Source organism: Corapipo altera, unplaced genomic scaffold (genome assembly GCF_003945725.1).
Source record: "Corapipo altera isolate COAL_440 unplaced genomic scaffold, ASM394572v1 201, whole genome shotgun sequence".
NCBI classification, from domain to species: domain Eukaryota; kingdom Metazoa; phylum Chordata; class Aves; order Passeriformes; family Pipridae; genus Corapipo; species Corapipo altera.
The window spans coordinates 3,164,533-3,182,332 of record NW_020884940.1 but is presented as its reverse complement, the minus strand read 5'-3'; the positions used below and the strand labels follow the sequence as shown (position 1 = coordinate 3,182,332).

General features: G+C 57.3%; 2 protein-coding genes across 4 annotated transcripts in view; one reads left to right on the top strand and one right to left on the bottom strand.

Moving 5' to 3' along the window:
- Positions 1-697: 697 nt before the first annotated feature.
- On the top strand, positions 698-9,751 carry OPRD1 (opioid receptor delta 1). The gene is made up of 3 exons (XM_027661190.1): positions 698-1,104; positions 7,563-7,912; positions 8,723-9,751. The coding sequence occupies exons 1-3, from the start codon at positions 839-841 to the stop codon at positions 9,253-9,255; spliced, it is 1,149 nt and encodes a 382-aa protein (XP_027516991.1). The 5' UTR covers positions 698-838; the 3' UTR covers positions 9,256-9,751.
- A 6,500-nt stretch (positions 9,752-16,251) lies between these two features.
- The window catches only part of RCC1 (regulator of chromosome condensation 1), a 9,144-nt gene continuing 7,595 nt past the window's right edge, over positions 16,252-17,800 (bottom strand). For all 3 annotated transcript variants that reach the window (XM_027661184.1, XM_027661186.1, XM_027661185.1), the window contains one exon: positions 16,252-17,589. In XM_027661184.1, coding sequence (XP_027516985.1) covers positions 17,414-17,589 — 176 coding nt within the window. In that variant the 3' untranslated portion in view covers positions 16,252-17,413. The remainder of the gene's footprint in view (positions 17,590-17,800) is intronic.

The following is a 17,800-nucleotide window of genomic DNA, read 5'->3' as shown; positions in this document are numbered from 1 at the left end:
CCGGGGGTGGGCGACAGGCAGGGATAGGGGAAGGCAGGGACCGGGAGGGATGTGGGGACAGACAGGGATTGGGGTGGGGAAGGCGGGGATGGAGGGGAGAGGCAGGGATGGGGAGGAGGGAGTGCAGGTCCAGGGACCTGGGTGGTGGGAAGGGAAGCAGGAATTGCGGGGGGGAGGGCGGGAGTCACGCAGAGGCTGGGAAGGCAGGGACCGGGAGAGGAGGCTGGAGAGGGTTGGGGGAGAGAGCGACAAGCGGGGCGGGGGCAGGGGGCGCAGGTAGGGATCCGGGGGGGGAGAAAGGCTGGGAGGAACGGAGGGATGGGGGGAGGCAGGGAGGGAATGCGGGGGACAGGCAGAGATAGGGGGGACAGGCAGGGATGGGGCGGGAGGGGAAGGGGTGCGGGGAGCAGGTAGGGATGAGGGGATCAGGTAGAGAGAGGGGGAGCAGGTAGGCATGGGGGGACGCGAACAGGGATGAAGGAAAAAGAGACCGGGGAGGGAAGATAAGGATCTGCCGCGGGGAGGAAGGCAGGGACGGAGAGGGAGGGGGGGACAGGTAGGGAGCAGGGGGAGAGGACAGCAGGGAGGGAGCGGGGGGAGCAGGTAGGGAGCAGGGGGGCTGCAGGCGGGCGGGCGGGCGGGCGGGCGGGGGGGGGCGGGCAGGCGAACAGGGCCGCCCCCGGCCCCACGTGGCTCGGGGGACACGCGGGTTTATAAAGCGTCCCCGGCCCCGCGCGGGTGCGGGAGCGGCATCGGCACCGGGCGGGAGCGGGGCTCGAACCCTCGGCGCTCGGGTGCGCCCCGGGAGCCCCGGCGGGGCCACGGCAGCCCGCGGGCCATGGAGCTGCCCGTGGATGTGCCCATGGATGTGCCCATGGAGCTGAGCACGGTGCTGCCCTCGGTGCTGCCCTCGGCCGCCGCCACCCCCTGGGGCAACGGCAGCGCCTGGGCCCCCCTGCCCGGGCACGGGGGCAACGAGACGGGCCCGCAGAGGGCCAAGAACGCCACGTCCATCCTGATCGCCATCGTCATCACCGCGCTCTACTCCGTGGTGTGCGTGGTGGGGCTGCTGGGCAACGTCCTGGTCATGTACGGCATCGTCAGGTGAGAGCGGGGCACGGGGGGGGTGGGCACGGGGGGGGTGGGCACCGGGAGCCGGGGCGGGCCGGGGGTGAGTGTGCAGCACCTGCGAGGTGTGAGAGGGCAAGAGGAGCGGGTGGGCACCGGGAGCGGGTGTGCACCGAGTGTGAGACAGCGGCAGGGCTGAGCGTGCAGAGGGGTGAGTGTGCACACCGGGATTGTGGGCGCGCCTCAGGAGTGAGGGTGAGTGTGCGCCAGGGCTGAGACAGCACCGGGACCGAGCGTGTGCCACGTGTGACCCAGCAGCGAAGTGAGGGTGCACGAGGGATGAGTGTGAGTGTGCCCGGGGTGTGAATCTGAGTGTGCCCGGGGTGTGAATCTGAGTGTGCCCGGGGTGTGAATCTGAGTGTGCCCGGGGTGTGAATCTGAGTGTGCCCGGGGTGTGAATCTGAGTGTGCCCGGGGTGTGAGCCAGCGGCTCAGGGAGGGAGGAGGAGGAGGAGGAGAGGGGTGGGCGTGCACCGGGTGCTTGTGAGCAGGCGGCACCGAGATGGGTGTGACAGGTGTGTGACACGCGTGTGTGTCCAAGCACACGCGCGTGTGTGTGTGAGGAGGGGTCCAGGGGCTGTGCGAGGGGTAAAAGCAGAGGCTGTGTGTGCACGGAGCAGCTCGGGGGTTGCAGGGGAGCCGTGTTTGGGGGGACGGCCCGACCCCAGCAGTGCTGAGTGTCCCCTCGCCCGTGTGAGGGAGAGGAGCCGCAGGGCTGGTCGCGCTGGGGGCTGGGAGCTGCTCTGCCCCCCGCAGCCGGGGATGGAGGGGCTGGTGGGCTCCAGCTGGCATCACCCCACTCCGTGAGTGGGAATTACCCATCCAGCCCATTCCCAGCTCCCGCTGGTGCCGGCAGCTCCCGCAGCCGCCTGACTCCTGCTTTGCTCTAACAAAGAGCAGGAGCCGCGTGGCCCGGCCCCGCTCCCACCACGGCCGAGCTGTCCCTGAGCCCCCCGATGGGGGATACCAGCTCCAGTGGCACAGAGACCCCCCCCTCCTGTCCCGGGGGACCCCAAAGCCTCCTTTGGATCCATCCAGGACCTTGGCACCTTTGTTGAGGCTGTCCCTGGGCAGGGAGGGGGGCTGAGGGGTCTCTGCACCCCAGGACAAGCAACAGGACCCCAACACCCCTCATGTTAAAGACAGGGCACTGCTGTATCCAGCCTGGCACTGGTGCTGAGGTACAAAATCTCCTGCCAGACCCTTTGTCCGAGACACTGGTTGGTCCTGCCTGAACAAGAGGGAATATGGGACAATAAAGCTGAGTCCTGCAGAGCACAGGACCAGCACCAGCAGTGGGGTTGGCAGAGCCCACTCCGTGGCCCCCAGACCCCGCTGGCAGTGGAGGACTGGGCTGTGCTCACTGACACACTGCTGTCACACTCTGCACTGGCACAGACTCCAGCACCTCCAGCCTGGCAGGAGGGAGCACAAGGGTCTCACTGGGTGCTGGGCTTTGCAACCCCCCTTCCCACACTGGAGGGGTGTTTTCCTGGGCTTCCAGGATTTGTGGGATTAATCCCAATCACCTCAGGGATTGTTGTAACCCCAGCCTGGCCAAAACCCCGGGGCCAAACCAGAGCCAGTGGCTTTGATGTAAGCAACCCTGCCAAATCCCTACTTTTTAACCATTTCCATGCCCCTTTTCCCATCCCTTTCAGTCCACAGGGATGGTTACAGGAGGTCAGCACAGCCTGGCACTGCCTGTGCACGGGGATAAATGTGGTGACTCACTGGAGGGGAGGAAATGAGCCTGAAACGTGTCCGTGAGCCACTCTGGGCTGACCATCACCCTCGTGAGATCACCCCCACTGCCCCAGCTCCCCACTCTTTGGGTTGTGCTTTCAACCATCCTGCGGGGTGGGTGAGGGGGACAGGGGTTGGGGTGTCATTCCCTGACCTGACACCCGACAGGATTTTTCACCCGCTGGAAGCAGAGTTAAAAATGAGCCCTGGTCTGAAAAAAGCAAACTGAGGTAATTGCAGCAGAGCCAGAGCCACGAGCGGTGTCAGGGTGAGGGATGGGTGTTATTAGACCCCCTCCAGCTGGTTCTGCTCTGCAGGGAGAGGGGAGGGCGTTTTAAAGAGAACAATGTCATGTGCAAACAACATCCTCCCTGTTTTACTCACCGAGTAACCTGAGTCCACTGATCCACAGATCCCATCACCGTGTCTTCTAGCCCCCCCTTTTCCACCTGATTCTGGAATTAAGCACAGAATCATAGAATTATGGAATGGTTTGGGTTGGAAGGGACTTTAAGACCATTCGTTCCACCCCCTGCCACTGTCAGGGACACCTTCCACTATCCCAGGTTGCTCCAGGCCCTGTCCAGCTTGGCTTTGAACACTTCCAGGTATAGGGAATATCTCCCAAGGAATGAATAAACACTGTCCTCCGAGCTCCTGGGTCAGGAGTGGCTGTGGTGACATGCCCTCACCCTTTCCATGGCCAAACCTGCCAGGAGTCTCCCAGGGTTCCTTGGCAGAATTGTTCCACATCAGCAGGGTTTAGGCCAGGACTGGAGATGACCCAGGATGGGGCTGTGAGATGGGATCAGCTCGGGTTCAGACCTCACTGCCAGGGAGATGTTGGTGTTTGCCTTGTGCCATCCTCCTGGTGCCACCTCCCACTGTCTGGGCAGGGTACCTGGGCAGTCTGGAAGCACGACTGGAGCACATCCTGCTGACTCAGGGACCCCCAGGGACCATGCTGAGTGCCAGGAGCAGGCGGACACAGGAACCTGCTCCACAGCTCCCAGCTGAGCTCCATGAACGGACACCCAGCTCAGCCAGACCCCAAATAAACCCCTACCCGGAGCAGCCAAACCCCTCCACACACCGGGAGAGAGCCCAGCACACCCAGCACCCTCCCCACCCCAGCTCTGGCCAGCGCTGCCATTCCCACTGCTTTTAAAAACACCCTTGGAAGCAATTTGCAGCTGCGAGCTCGGGCCTGCGAGTGCCCCCCATCCCTCTGGAGCCCATCAGCCCCCTGCCAGCTCCCACACAGGCTGCAGGGACAGCTGGGCACAGGCTCTGTTAAGCCAGGCTCTGCCAGGCGGGGGCTTTTAGCAGCTCCAGGAGTTTTTTTCTTTCGCTTGTTATTCACTTTTTCTTTCGCTTATTTATTTTCCAAGAGGTTTGGAGAGCGGGGTCCCTCCTTGGGAGTCCAGCCTGGAATGCAGAGCTGCCCTGTGCTTGTTCCATCCCCTCCCTCCCCTCCTCTCCATCAACACCTCCCAGATTGTTCCGTTCAAGTGCGTGGTAACTTCCCAATCAAGGCACTCGCTTAATTACGAAGGGTTTGGCAGCCTGGGGAGCTCCATCAGCAGCAGAGGATGGTTCTCTCTAATGGGGGCAATAAACCTCTTTTCTGCAGCAGCAGCTTCGTTTGCAGCTCGGGGGGGGGTCACCAGGATGGACCCCCCACCCTGTGCAGTGGGTTGGAACCTCAGCCCAAGCCTGGAAGGGGCTGAATTGTGCCCCAAAACCCCGGTGCTGAGGGATAAATTGTCATCCCCATCATCCCAGTTATCCCCATCAGCATCTCAGTCAACCTCATCATCCCAGTCAACTCTTCATCCCAGTTATCTCCATCACTATCCCAGTTATCCCCATCATCCCACTCCTCCTCCTCCTCCTCACCATCCCAGTTATCCCCATCATCATCCCAGTTATCCCCACCATCCCAGTCGTCACTGCTTTGCCCTCACCAGCCCCATCCTGCCCGGGGAGGGGGCAACAGCCTCAGACCCTCCTCTCCCCCACCCCTGGCACATCTGGCAGGGGTTGGGAAGTGCTTACCCAGCACATCTGGCAGAGCACAGAACAAATAACTGATTTTTTTTTTTTTGCCCCATTTTACTCAAAACCCCAGAGCCCAAGGACGTGTGAATGCACCCGAACCGACCGTTCGTTTGCAGGGGAGACAAAACCTGACAGTGCCACAAATTCTCAGCTTTTTTTTGTTTAACCTGGAAGGAAACTTTTCCAAGAGATGCATTTGCAAAAGCGCCCGGAAAATAACACTAAAGAGAACTGAAAAGGACTTTTCAAGGGCAAGACATTTTTAATGCCGTATTTTAAATAAATAAATAAATAAATAAATAAATAACAAAAAAGGAAGCTCAACTCGAATATTTCCACCCTTGGGCAAGGGGCTGCCATTTGCAGCCGTGGTGAAGGAGACAAGGAACACTGTTGGAGCTGGGATGAGCTGCTGTTTTCTATTTTTTTCCCCAGACAGAAACGGGTTTTGCAGCCTCCAGCTCCTGGTCCCCACTGACACGCTCTCCTGACCTGCTGTGAGAGGCAGAAAAGACAAAGGGAAGGGGTTGGGCAGCACCACCAATCCCAATCCGATTTCCATCTCTCTCGTAGGTTCCCTTCAGGGACTGGAAGGCCACAGTTAGGTCACCCCAAAGCTTCTCTTCTTTCCTACACCAACCTGCTGTCCTGGGGGCAGGAAGGGACCTTAAAGTCCATTTTGTTCCACTCCCCTGCCGTGGTCAGGGACACCTTCCACCAGCCCAGGTTTCTCCAAGCCCCATCCAACCTGGCCTTGGACACTTGGGGCAGCCACAGCTTCTCTGGGTGACCTGTGCCAGGGCCTCCCCACCCTCACAGGGAAGAATTTCTCCCTAATACCTGATCCAAATGTGCCCTTTACCAGTCTAAAACTGTCTTACCCCTGTCTGCCCATATAAAAAGTCCCTCTCCATCTATTTTATAAGAACTCCAAGGAAAACCACCTTTTCATCCAGCAGCCAAGGGTTTCTCCCCCCGCTCCCTGACCCCACCCCAGCGATGCCACAGGCAGGTTTAGCCATGCACAGAGATGCTTGTGTGCAAACCCCGTTCTTAATTAATTAGGGTGCATCCAAACGAGCTCGAGGATGCTGAGGATGCTCAGAGCTACGAGGATTTGCTGGAAGGGAGCACAGGGAAGGGCTGGAGCTGCTGGTGTAGCCCTGCCCTTAACCCAGTGAAGAGCCACAGAGCTGCCCCCACCCAACGTGTTGCTCTTTGGGGACCCCCAGCAGACCCCTCAGCATTCACTTCCAACCCACCACAACACTCAGAGCATCCTCTTGAGCAACTCCTGCGGGGCTGGATGCTCCCAGGATGCACACACCCCCATCCCTGCTGCCCTGGCATCCGCCAAAACTTCGCCTCATCCCTTCAGGAACGGTTTGGGCACGCAGGACCAGGCGTTTCTCTTGCCATGATGTGACAAGGACCAGAGCCAGCCCTTGCCAAATGCCCCAGGAGAATCAGCCAGGCTTCCCCAAAGGTTCTGGAGCTCCAGGCTGGCTAATTGGGCTGCTTCCAGATGGCCTGTTTCCGGGGGTAATCGATCCGATTTCTGCAGGGAAGCAGGCTGGATAATCACGGGTTACTGGGTGGAAAATCAGGTGGAGGAGGGTTGGGGGGGATAAAGGACATGGATGCAACTGAGTCAGGGAAACGGAGTAAATTGATCTCTTCGGAGAATTGACTTCTCTGGAAAGTTCTTTATTCCTTTGAATAAAGGCAGGCATGGATTGAGTGCCACCTCCCTGGACGTGGGATGACCACTGTGGCAGGGGCCCAGCCCCATGTTCTGCAGGTCCCAGCTCAGCATGTGGGAGTGTCCCCCCCTACTCAGGCACCAGGATTCAGTGGGTGCCATCCCTGCCTGTGACAGGGGTTGGAACTGCATTGAGCTTTAAGGTCCCTTCCAAACCAAACCATTCTGGGATTCTGTGATTCTTTATGACTTTAACACACACTAAACACAGAACACAGGTGTAGAATCAGAGAATCATGGAATGGTTTGGATTGGAAGGGACCTTAAAGTTCATCTCGTTCCACCCCCTGCCATGGGCAGGGACACCTTTCACCAGCCCAGGTTGCTCCAAGCCCTGTCCAGCCTGGCCTTGGACACTTCCAGGGATCCAGGGGCAGCCACAGCTTCTCTGGGCAACCTGTGCGAGGGCCTCCCCACCCTCACAGGGAAGAATTTATCCCTAATATCCCATTTAACCCTGCCCTCTGGCAGTGGAAAGCCATTCCCCCTTGTCCTGTCACTCCAGGCCCTTGTAAATAGTCTCTCTCCTGTAAACAGTCCCTCTCCATCTCTCCTGTCAGCTCATTCAGGCACTGAAAGGCCACAATTAGAACACCCTGGAGCCTTCCCTTCTCCAGGCTGAACAATCCCAATTCTCTCAGTGTTTCCTCACAGCAGAGCTGCTCCATCCATCCCTCTGATCAGCTCCGTGGTCTCCTCTGGACTCACTCCAGCAGCTCAGTGTCCTTCCTCACCGTGCTCCCTGGGGCACCTGGAAGGGCTCTGAGCACCCCGATGCTGCAGAAAGGTCCCATCACGACACGTCCCCGTGCCCCCTCCTCATCGTGTCGAGCGCCCTGACCCCCTGTGGCCTCTCCCTTCCCCAGGTACACCAAGATGAAGACAGCCACCAACATCTACATCTTCAACCTGGCGCTGGCCGACGCGCTGGCCACCAGCACGCTGCCCTTCCAGAGCGCCAAGTACCTCATGGAGACCTGGCCCTTCGGGGAGCTGCTCTGCAAGGTTGTGCTCTCCATTGACTACTACAACATGTTCACCAGCATCTTCACCCTCACCATGATGAGCGTGGACCGCTACGTCGCCGTGTGCCACCCGGTCAAGGCCCTGGACTTCCGGACGCCGGCCAAGGCCAAGATCATCAACGTCTGCATCTGGGTGCTCTCCTCCCTCATCGGGGTGCCCATCATGGTCATGGCGGTCACCAAGACAAAAGGCAAGTGGCTTTTCGGGGACATGTCCCCTCCTGTCCCATCTGTGCATCCCAGGGGTGATCTGGTGAACTTGACACCCGGCCCTGTAGCAGGTTTGGGGGCAGTGTGGGCACCTCTCTGTGGGACCATAAGTGTGCCATGTTGTGGAAAAGGCATCATGGTGTTAGTTTTCCACCTTGGAAACCATCCCAGAAATTGCCTTCCCTTCCCCTTAAGGCTGGGACACCACACCCTTCCCCATCTCCAGTCCAACCAGTGCCTCTGCCCCGCTCCTGGGGTGCAAACTGGTTAAAGCATGGTGCCAGTAATGCCAACCACTGAACCAAGGGCTCAACTCCCATGCTGGCCATTCCCTTAAGAGTTGGACTTGATGATCTTCGTGGATCCCTTCCAACTCAGAATATTCTATGAATATCTGAAATCAGGTTCCTAAAAACACCCCTGGTAGTGCTGTGAAGTCCCCAGCTGGCCCACACTGAGATGTGCAGTTCCCAGCCCTTGGCTGCTGGGAAAGTTCTGGGCATCCCGAGGAAGGGGACAGTAGAAGGTGACATGGGGATGTGTCCACCACAGGGGTTGGGAGGATGCAGCATGGGGATGGCCCAGGAGGCTCTGCAGGGAAGAGGTCACTGCACCCCCTGTATCCCCTCAGCACCCTAAGTGGGCTGGTGGCTCTGGGGAGCCTCTGCCAAGAGCTGGCAGGTGGGAATGCATCTCCTCGAGGTTTCAACATGCCCAGCCACGACCAGAAGGCCAAGTATCCAGAGCAGAGCCTCCCCCAGCTCCCTCCCTGACCCTCCTCTCCCCCGCAGACGGGATGGTGCTGTGCACCCTGCAGTTCCCCGACCCTCCCATCTACTGGGACACCGTCACCAAGATCTGCGTCTTCATCTTCGCCTTCCTGGTGCCCATCCTGGTCATCACCATCTGCTACGGGCTGATGATCCTGCGCCTGAAGAGCGTCCGCCTCCTCTCGGGCTCCAAGGAGAAGGACCGGAACCTGCGGCGCATCACGCGCATGGTGCTGGTGGTGGTGGCCGCCTTCATCATCTGCTGGACCCCCATCCACATCTTCGTCATCGTCTGGACGCTGGTGGACATCGACAAGAAGAACCCCTACGTGGTGGCCAGCCTGCACTTCTGCATCGCCCTGGGCTACACCAACAGCAGCCTCAACCCCGTCCTCTACGCCTTCCTGGACGAGAACTTCAAGCGGTGCTTCCGGGAGTTCTGCCTGCCCTTGCGAGCCCGCGTGGACCAGAACAGCTTCTCCCGCGCCCGGAACACCACGAGGGAGCGGGTGTCCACCTGCACGCCCTCGGAGGCCCCCAACAAGCCGGCATGACTAGGCGTGGGCAGCCCCCAGCGGGGCTGCCAGGGACGCGGAGGGGACGACCTGCGCTCGGAGGTCACCCAGGTCACCACCACGGAGTTCTGAGCAGAGCGGTGGCACCGCTGGGTGACGCCCCGGGGGTCGTGCCCACAATGACTGCAAAGACTTTGGTCATCCCGGAGAAGCGGGGTGGGGGAACTGGGACTCGCCAAGAGGAGTAAGGAGAGGATCGGGACAAGAGGCAACCTGGGCAGAGCTGCTCTGCTGCTGCTCCCACCTCAACCAAGGCCACCCAACAAGGGCTGTCACCCTCCCAAACGTGGCTCTCTGCAGAGCCCAGGACACCAGGACTGCACTGTCCATGTGCTTCACCTCCTGGGCCGAGGTGGCACCATAACCCATGGCAAGAGGGCAAACGCTCCCGTCGCATAAGGGGGCTGTGCCAGGGGGTGATTGTAGGACCATGGAATCATTCAGGTTGGAAAAGCCCTCTGAGATCGTGGAGTCCAACCATTCCCCCAGCACTGCCAAGGCCACCACTGACCCATGTCCCCGAGTGCCACATCCACATGGCTTTTAAATCCCTGCAGGGATGGGGACCACCACTGCCCTGGGCAGCTGTGCCAGGGCTGGACAACCTTTTCAGTGAAGAAATGTTTCCTAATATCCAGCTTAAACCTCTCCTGGTATGACTTGAGGTTGTTTCCTCTGCCAGATCATGGGACCATCCCTCTCTGAGCTGTGTCCAAAAAAACAACCAGAGTTGGGAAGAGAAAATGATGCCGCTTCAGAGACTGTAATTAAAGAGCTCCAGCTCCACACCTGGAGTCCTTCAATCTGGGACTGCTCCCAGAGAAGAACTTTCTATCATTAATGTCACTAATCTGTTATTTAGAGACCTCTGACTGCAACCAGGGCAGCCCTGGACATGGGTGTGATGCTGGGAATATGGATACAGCCAGGGCACACCTGAAGCTCACCCTGTACCATGTGCCAATGCCAAATTCCCCATGCCCACTGTCCATCAGGGTGACAGCGAACTGATGAAGATATTAAGCCTGAGAAGAACCTCATTAAGGGAGCAATTTGTGGGGACTCGAGTTGCTTCTCGCAGTGCTAAAGCAATTAGGATGGAATAACAGGCAGTGCCAAGGGCTCTCCCTTCCCTGCCCATCAGGAGAAGGATGAGCAACAGCACTGCCCAGATTTCCATAGCAGAGCCAAAAAGGATAGGATGGGTTTGTGTTATTTTTTTTTTTTGGGAGAAGATGAAAAAACTACCCCCTTCTTTTACCTTTCCCCAAGCAGGCACAGTGGCTGTGCAGGCACCGAGAAAGGACCCCCAGCCTGCAAGAGGCAGAGATTTGGGGGTTTCAGCTCTCATCTGGATGGAGCAGCATCCCCCCAGAGGCATGGGGATACCTGTGATGCAGCTCCCATCACATCCTGCAGGAACCACCGTCCAGGAACCTCTGGACCACATCACCTGCAGCTGAACCATGACTGACGGGTCCTCCTGCTCCCTGAATCCCCCCGTCAGCCCCGCGCCACATCCCTGAGCCACCACTTTTCCTTGCTGTCCCCCTTCCCACCGTCATTGCCAGGCAGTCAGACGGCCCTGGGAGGAGGAGGGGGATGCTTGGAGGAAGCAGGAATGGCAGTGACTGGACAAATTGGTGCAGCTGGAGGAAGCAGGCGAGCGCTCAGGGCACCTGGGGCTCGTGGGCTGGAGGCAGAGCCTTTCTTGTGTCTGGTTTCTCCAGTTGCATCAATTTAGGCTAATAACGGCCATTACCTCTCCTCAGCAGCCCCACCTTTCTCCAGAGCCTGTGGAAATTGCAGCCTTCCCTGTTAGGAAGACATGAGACAGCCAAAACCAATTTCTTTTTCAAAGGAATCAAATAGGGTGAAATTGCCCATTTGGGTCTCAAATTGACTGTGCCGGAGGATCCTCCTCCTCTGCCTGCACCCTGTTAACCTGCCACAGGCAAAAGCCTCTTGCTCAGTGTTACATCCACCTGGACATCTCCAGCTCATGCCCAGGGCTCCTCAGGATCCCTCTGCAGGCACAGATGGATTCCTGGATCACTGGCTTGGGTTCCTCACCCTCTGCTGCCACAACTCGTGGAGCATCAGGTGAGGGAAAGCCAGGTCAGCTCCAGGGCAGGAACTGGGGGGAAACCCCCAAGGTCCCACAAAGCTGAGCTTCAGCTCCTTGAAAAGAGAGACTGAAGTGTCCAGAGGATTGGAGACCATCCTTTAGCTGTCCACCCCCACCCACCCCCAGGGCAGAACCCTCAGCAGCCTGTGGTGGGAAAGGTTTGGAGCTGGTTGATGGCGAGCACTTGACCATGGTGGGATTTCAGGATGTCCCCACCAGGCTGGACATCCCACGCTGTGGAGCAGGACATCTCAGGGTTCTCTCCTGGCTTGAGCATGAAACTGAATTCCAGCTTGATATCTCAATTTGGGGGGCACCCCTAAAAAAACGTGGTGACCCTAAATCAGTGATCTCTTCAACCCTCCAGTGCCTCAGTGCTCCCTAAAATCCAACCCCGGGATCAAGGCTGGGAATGGCACAACGGAGAGCAGCTTTTCCCACCACAGGGAAGGAACAGGGACACAGGGAAGGCGAATCCTGCCATCAGGGATGAGGCACCTCTGCCCTGGTGCAGCCCCTCCGAGGACATGTCATGGTGTTGGGGGGATGAGTGAGCCCCCCACGAGTGCTGGGGCCCGTGGGCTGCCCTGAGGCTCCAAAGGCAGTTCAGCCCCCCCATTTCCTGTCCCCACGGGGCCTTTTTTCCATCTGCCGAATTCCCAGCCTGCTGGGAAACGTGCCTGCCGTGGCCTTAAAGCGGGTTAAGAGGCTCCAAGTCATTTATTTTTTAAAATGCCACAGTGCTTGGGCAGAGCTCTGAGCCCAGGACACAGCGAGGAACGTGGCTTTCCTGAGCTCCGGGTTTGCTGACTGAAAGAAAACCAGAATATTCCCGGGAAAAACGGGACATGGGCGGAGAGCACCGCGCTGGGGCACGTGGGGTGACATGTGGATCTTGAGCATCCCGAGCTGGCAGCAGCCCAGCAGGGATCTGGGGGCTGATCCAGCTTCTCCCCCTCCCAAAAACGCAGCTGCTCCAGCCCCTCGTTCGGGCTGGGAAACTGAGGACAAATCCTGGCCCAGGGAAACACCACTGGGATGCTCAGAGGGAGCTCTATGTGTACTTATATAAATATATCTGTATGTATATGTGTCTATAGGTGTATGAAGTCAAAGTGACCCCGAGGCCCCCCCACCCCACCCCCTGCTACAGCAGCTGCCCCGTGTGTGATGGAGCTGAGTCCACCGGGTCCACAGCACCTCACAAAGTGCTTCAGCCACTATTTCCAGCTCCAGCCCTCGGGATTTTGGGCCTTTTCAGTGGCGTTTCTGTAAAGGAACCCTGCTTTCTAAAAACTAAAATAATAAAGCAAAATAAAATCGGAGGCAGGAAGCAGTTTCCAGCTCTCCCGTGACTCTCGGGCATTGAAAATGAGCAGGGTCTGGCTCAGAGGGGTGTTTTGGGGAGTGATGGGAGAGGAAACACCCTCTAAATTTACTCTTTACTCTTCCCCATGAGGGTGGTGAGGCCCTGGAATGGGTTTTCCAGAGAAGTTGTGGCTGCCCCTGGGTCCCTGGAAGTGTCCAAGGCCAGGTTGGACAGGGCTTGGAGTAACCTGGGCTACTGGAAGGTCTCTGCCCATGGCAGGGGTGGAATGAGATGGGTTTTGAGGTCCCTTCCATCCCAAACTGTCCTACGATTCTAAATTCAAGTTCTAAAAGCTCACATGGACTTGGAAAAAATCACCTTTGTGAACCCCTGAGGCCCTTTAGCTGAAGTTATTTCCAAGCCTTGAGTAATAAAAAGCCTCTGTTGCTGCTGGTCATCAAGATACAATTTTATTTTAACAGCCCAGCAGCTCAAAACCCGGCCCAAATTACATTTTTTGCAATTTAAATGCAAATGAGGATTTAGTGTAAAAGCAACAGAAATGGGTGTTGGAGCCTGAAACTCCTCTTGGGCTTAATGAGACTTTGCATTTTAAGGTATTTCTCACTTCTGCCCTGTCGTTTGTGAGTTCCCAGGGAAAGGGGAACCATAAAGAGCACAGGGTGGGTGTGTGAAATCCAGAATTCCAGCCCCGGGGTGGTGGAGCACCACTCCAGGACCCCTCTCCATCTCCCAGCTCCCCGGGAAATCGGAGCCAGGCACCGACTCCAGCGATTTCACAGCCCAGTTAAACCAGCAGCTGAATAATGCAGCGACCTGTGCCAGCACACGGGAGCTGCCACTCACCTCCCAGCTATTCCCAGGGACTTCTTCAGCCCCAAATCACGTTTTCTACTGCAGAAAACGTCCTTACCCCCTTTTTTTTTCTTTACTTAATCCACCGAATAATGAGCCCTGATGTATCAGGCTTTATTTTTACACGTGTGATTAATTATGATGACGCTGGTTCCTTTGTCTGCAGGTTTAGGTCGATTTTGGAATTGCATTAATAATGCAGATGGCAATGAGTGGATTTGGCTTTCCTGGGGAGGATAGGGGTGAGATCTCCCACCCTCCTCTCTCTGGAGCAGCCAGGGATGCATCCAGGCTCTCGGCCCTGCAGGGACGCTTGTCTTGCAATTCATCATTTAAAAGGGGGGAAAAAAATCATTATGAATAATTCCTAGAGGGTTTTTTTTTTCTCCTTTCAGAGTTACAAATCCTCTCAGTTTGTGCTTTTTTTATTCCCCAAGCAAACAGGACTGGGAGGAAGAAAAGGGGGATTGTGGGAGCACTGGGGCTCCTCTGAGCAGCGATGGAGCCACAACCCCATTCCCTCAGCTCCCAAGGGATGTCCTGAGCTGGGACAGGACATCTTTTTGCCCTGTTGTTACAGGAGATGAACCAGAACTTTAGCAGCTTTGGGAGGGGGCAGAGACACCCACACATCACTTATTTCAGCCCAATTCCCGTCCCCAAGACACCCAACACGCTCCTCTACCAGGAACCACACCAGATAATTACTTATTCCAGTTATCCTGGGATGTACTGGCCAGATTCCAGCCTTAATGACGGGATTCAGGGAGGTGACACAGCCCAGTGCAAGGACCAAACTCTCTCTGTCGCTTGCAGACCCATCATTAAACCCCGACAACAGGCAGCTTGGCCATAATTAAAGCTCGTTTCCTCTTCCAGGCAGGAAAGGGAGAACAAGAAAACAATCCAGTGTCCTCCAAACCCTCCTGAAGACGCAATTCCCTCCTGCCAGATCCTGCAGTACCACTGCATAGGTAGAGTTTTTGCATCCAAAACAGCAACATGTTAAAAAACACAGAAAAAAAATCCCCCACAAACCCCTCAAACAACACCCAAAGTGCTTTTATTCTGGGGTCAGAAGAGCCCTACACCTCCAGGGCTGATCCTCTGGAGAGGCTAAAGCCCCCAAATTCCACTTTCCCACCTTTTGTCTGTAAATTAAAAGCCTTTTATGCACTTCCAATAGCAACAGATGGGGACTGGGAGTGCAGGGTTGGAGATGTCGACTGGGACCCCTTGGCAGTGAGGAAGGGTCTGGAAGGGTGGAAAACCTCCACCATGGACCGAGGCTGGATCCTGACACAGCCAGGGGTCCCCCCAAACCCTTCCCCAGGACCCAAATTCCTCCTCCTCATCCCCAAAACGCCCCCGATTCGCTCGGTGAGTGCAAAACCTCATTAATGAGACATTTCCCTTTCCTCAATTAAGTTGTTTTCCTTCACCCCCCCTCTCCCCCCACTGCGTGGGGGCTCATCCTTCCCCCAGTTTCCAGCAGCTTCCCACTGAAGTGTCACTCTGGCTCCCAAGACAACGGTGGCTGATTCATCAGCTCCGAATATTTTAAATTCTATTGTTCTCCCTCAGCCCTTCTTCCCCCCCCACCACCCCCGTTTCTTGACAATACCAACGGGCTCCTCATTCACAAGGGGATGATCTCCCTCCCCAAAAAAAAGGGAATTGTCACACCCGGGGGATGGACACAAAAACCTGCCCGTGCTGGGGATGGGGAGGGACTGGGAGCACTGGGATGGGAGGTCTTGGCTCCCAGGTTCTTGGCAGCTGAGGCTGGTTTTGGAAACAAGACCTTAATGTTGAGCTTGTCACTGGGAATCTGGCCCAAGTCAAGAAGCAGTTTCTCCATCAGGTATCCAGGTCCCATTTCATGGAAGAGCATCAAATGGTGATGGTCCCCAGGGAGCAGCACTAGCCACAGGATTGGGGAACACAGCCCACAGCGAGGGCAAATTCTGGGCTGGATCCCTGGCAGCAAAACATTCCCCGTGGGCCCCAAACCCAAACTTTAGAGGGGAAAATAAAGCCTGAAACCACCAACAGAAACACACCTTGAGGGGTGGAAGGTGGGAGTCCCCAGCACCCCCCAGCCCGTGCTGGACCCCCACGAGGTAACCCCCCCGACTGTAATCCCAGCTCATCCCACAGCTCCCGGTGCCCAGAGCCCATCCCAGGCCAGAGGCTCGTTGAGGAACCAGCTCCTGCCCAAAGTAATTAAGCACAAACAGAGATCTGGGGCTCGGGTCACACCAGGATGTGGGAATTTGCTCCATCGGTGCCAGTCTCTGTGCTGGGGCACAGGATGTCCAGCTCAGCTCCAGCTGTGCCAGGACCCTCCCGGCCGTGCCGTGGGCTCAGCGGTGTCCCTGGAGACCCGGAGACCCCGGGGGTGGCCGGTCAGACAGGCAGGGAGCGGCAGGGAGGGTGACAGGGACGGCAGGGACCATCCCCTCTCCCTGTTCCCAGTTCTCCCAGTCCCGCGACCCAGGAGCTCCCAGCGCCTTCTCCTGCTGCCATCCCGCGGCCGTGTCCCGGCACTGCACGGGAACACCGGGAACACCGGGACACGGCGGGATCACGGCACCCCTAAAACCAGGCACAGGTCCCACGGGGAGAGGGCTGCCCACCATTCCAAACCACAGGAAAAGCCTGGGCTTAAAAAAACTCAGTTTATTCCAAATGTTAAAAGATGACACGTTTTTCTGTTCTTTCTGCCTTGATTAATCGACCAAAATACATTTTCTTTTTTAAAAAAAAAAAATTCCAACCCCTTCTGAACCATTGTACAATCCCAGGATTCACACATCCCACACCCCCCCTCCTATTGCTATAATTCAGCTCTTTGCAGACTCCTCCTCACTCCAGGCACCTGGAAGGCACCTCCTGGAAGGAGAGGATGGGGCAGGCCAGGCACAGGGAGAGAGACCAGCAGGATCAGGGAGGTGATGGGGGGGAGGAGTCTCATTGTTTCCAGCTACTCGAAACATAGCTGGGGGTTGGGTGTCTGCTCAGCGAGGCCCTGACAGCAAATAAAAACTCTTTCCTCAGCAAGGGAAAGAGAAAAAAACCCACTAAGTTCCCACCCGTGGGATGGATTTTGTTGGGTTTCCAAATGGAATGGGAAGGAGGGAGAGTGGCCAGGCCTGCAAAAAGCAGTGCTGGAGGTGGCTGCTCCAGGATGGAGCCTCGTTGCCTGGTGGGTTTTGGCTCAGAACTGTGAGGGGTGGGAGGCAGGAGCCCCCCTTCCCATTCTCTTCCAGCAGTCACAGTGTGCCAGGAATCATGCAGCAGCGTTCCCCCTTGCCAGGCAGGATCTCCCCACTGCACCGGGATGCAAGGATAGAGCTCCCTTGGGAATGTTCCTGCTGGGCTGAGATTCCCCCTGGAACGAGCTCAGAGGAGTTTGGTGGGTGGCAGTGGACAAATCCAGGCTGGAGAGGTGAAAGGTGTTTGGGTGAAGGAGATGGAGGAGCACCCAGATGTGGGGAACATGCTCAGGGAGATGCCCAAACCTGATTGTGCAGCGAAGAACAAGACCTTCGGCTTTGCCAGGCTGGGAAACATTAAAAAACCAAGACGAGAAGAAGTGCAAAACCCATCCAGGCACAGAGTTGGGATCAGTTTAGGACCAAGCCGATCCCGGGAGCTGACAGAGCACCACGGGCAGACAGACACAACACTTGCAGGGAGAACACAGGAGCACTCCCTGCTCCAGCAACGCCGGTCCCGGGAGCTTCCTGCCCTCCCAGAGCTGGAAATCAGCCCCCCCCCCGAGGCGGGTGGGAGGTGTGAGGGGTGTGTGGGTCACTTCATCAGCTCTGCTCCCTGTCCCTGACCAGCAGCACCGTGTGCTGCCCTCCGCTGGACACGGCCAGCACCCGCCGGTTCTCCAGCTGCTTCCCCGTCATCTCCACCGGGCTCCACACGTCGTCCTCCTCCCCGGTGCCCAGCTGGTAGTTGGTGCCCATTCCCCAGGCAAACGCTCGTCCTGCAGCGGAGGGGAGGCAAGGTTTGAGTTCAGGATGGGCTGGAAAGGGGACCCAGCACCCAAATGCAATGAGATCCAGGCTTGGTCCTAAACTGGATGGGTTTTCCACTTCTTCTTGTCCAAACCCAAGGGAACCCAGACCCAAACACAAGGGGACCCAGCACCCAAACCAACAGGAACCCAGCACCCAAACCCAGGGGGACCCAGCACC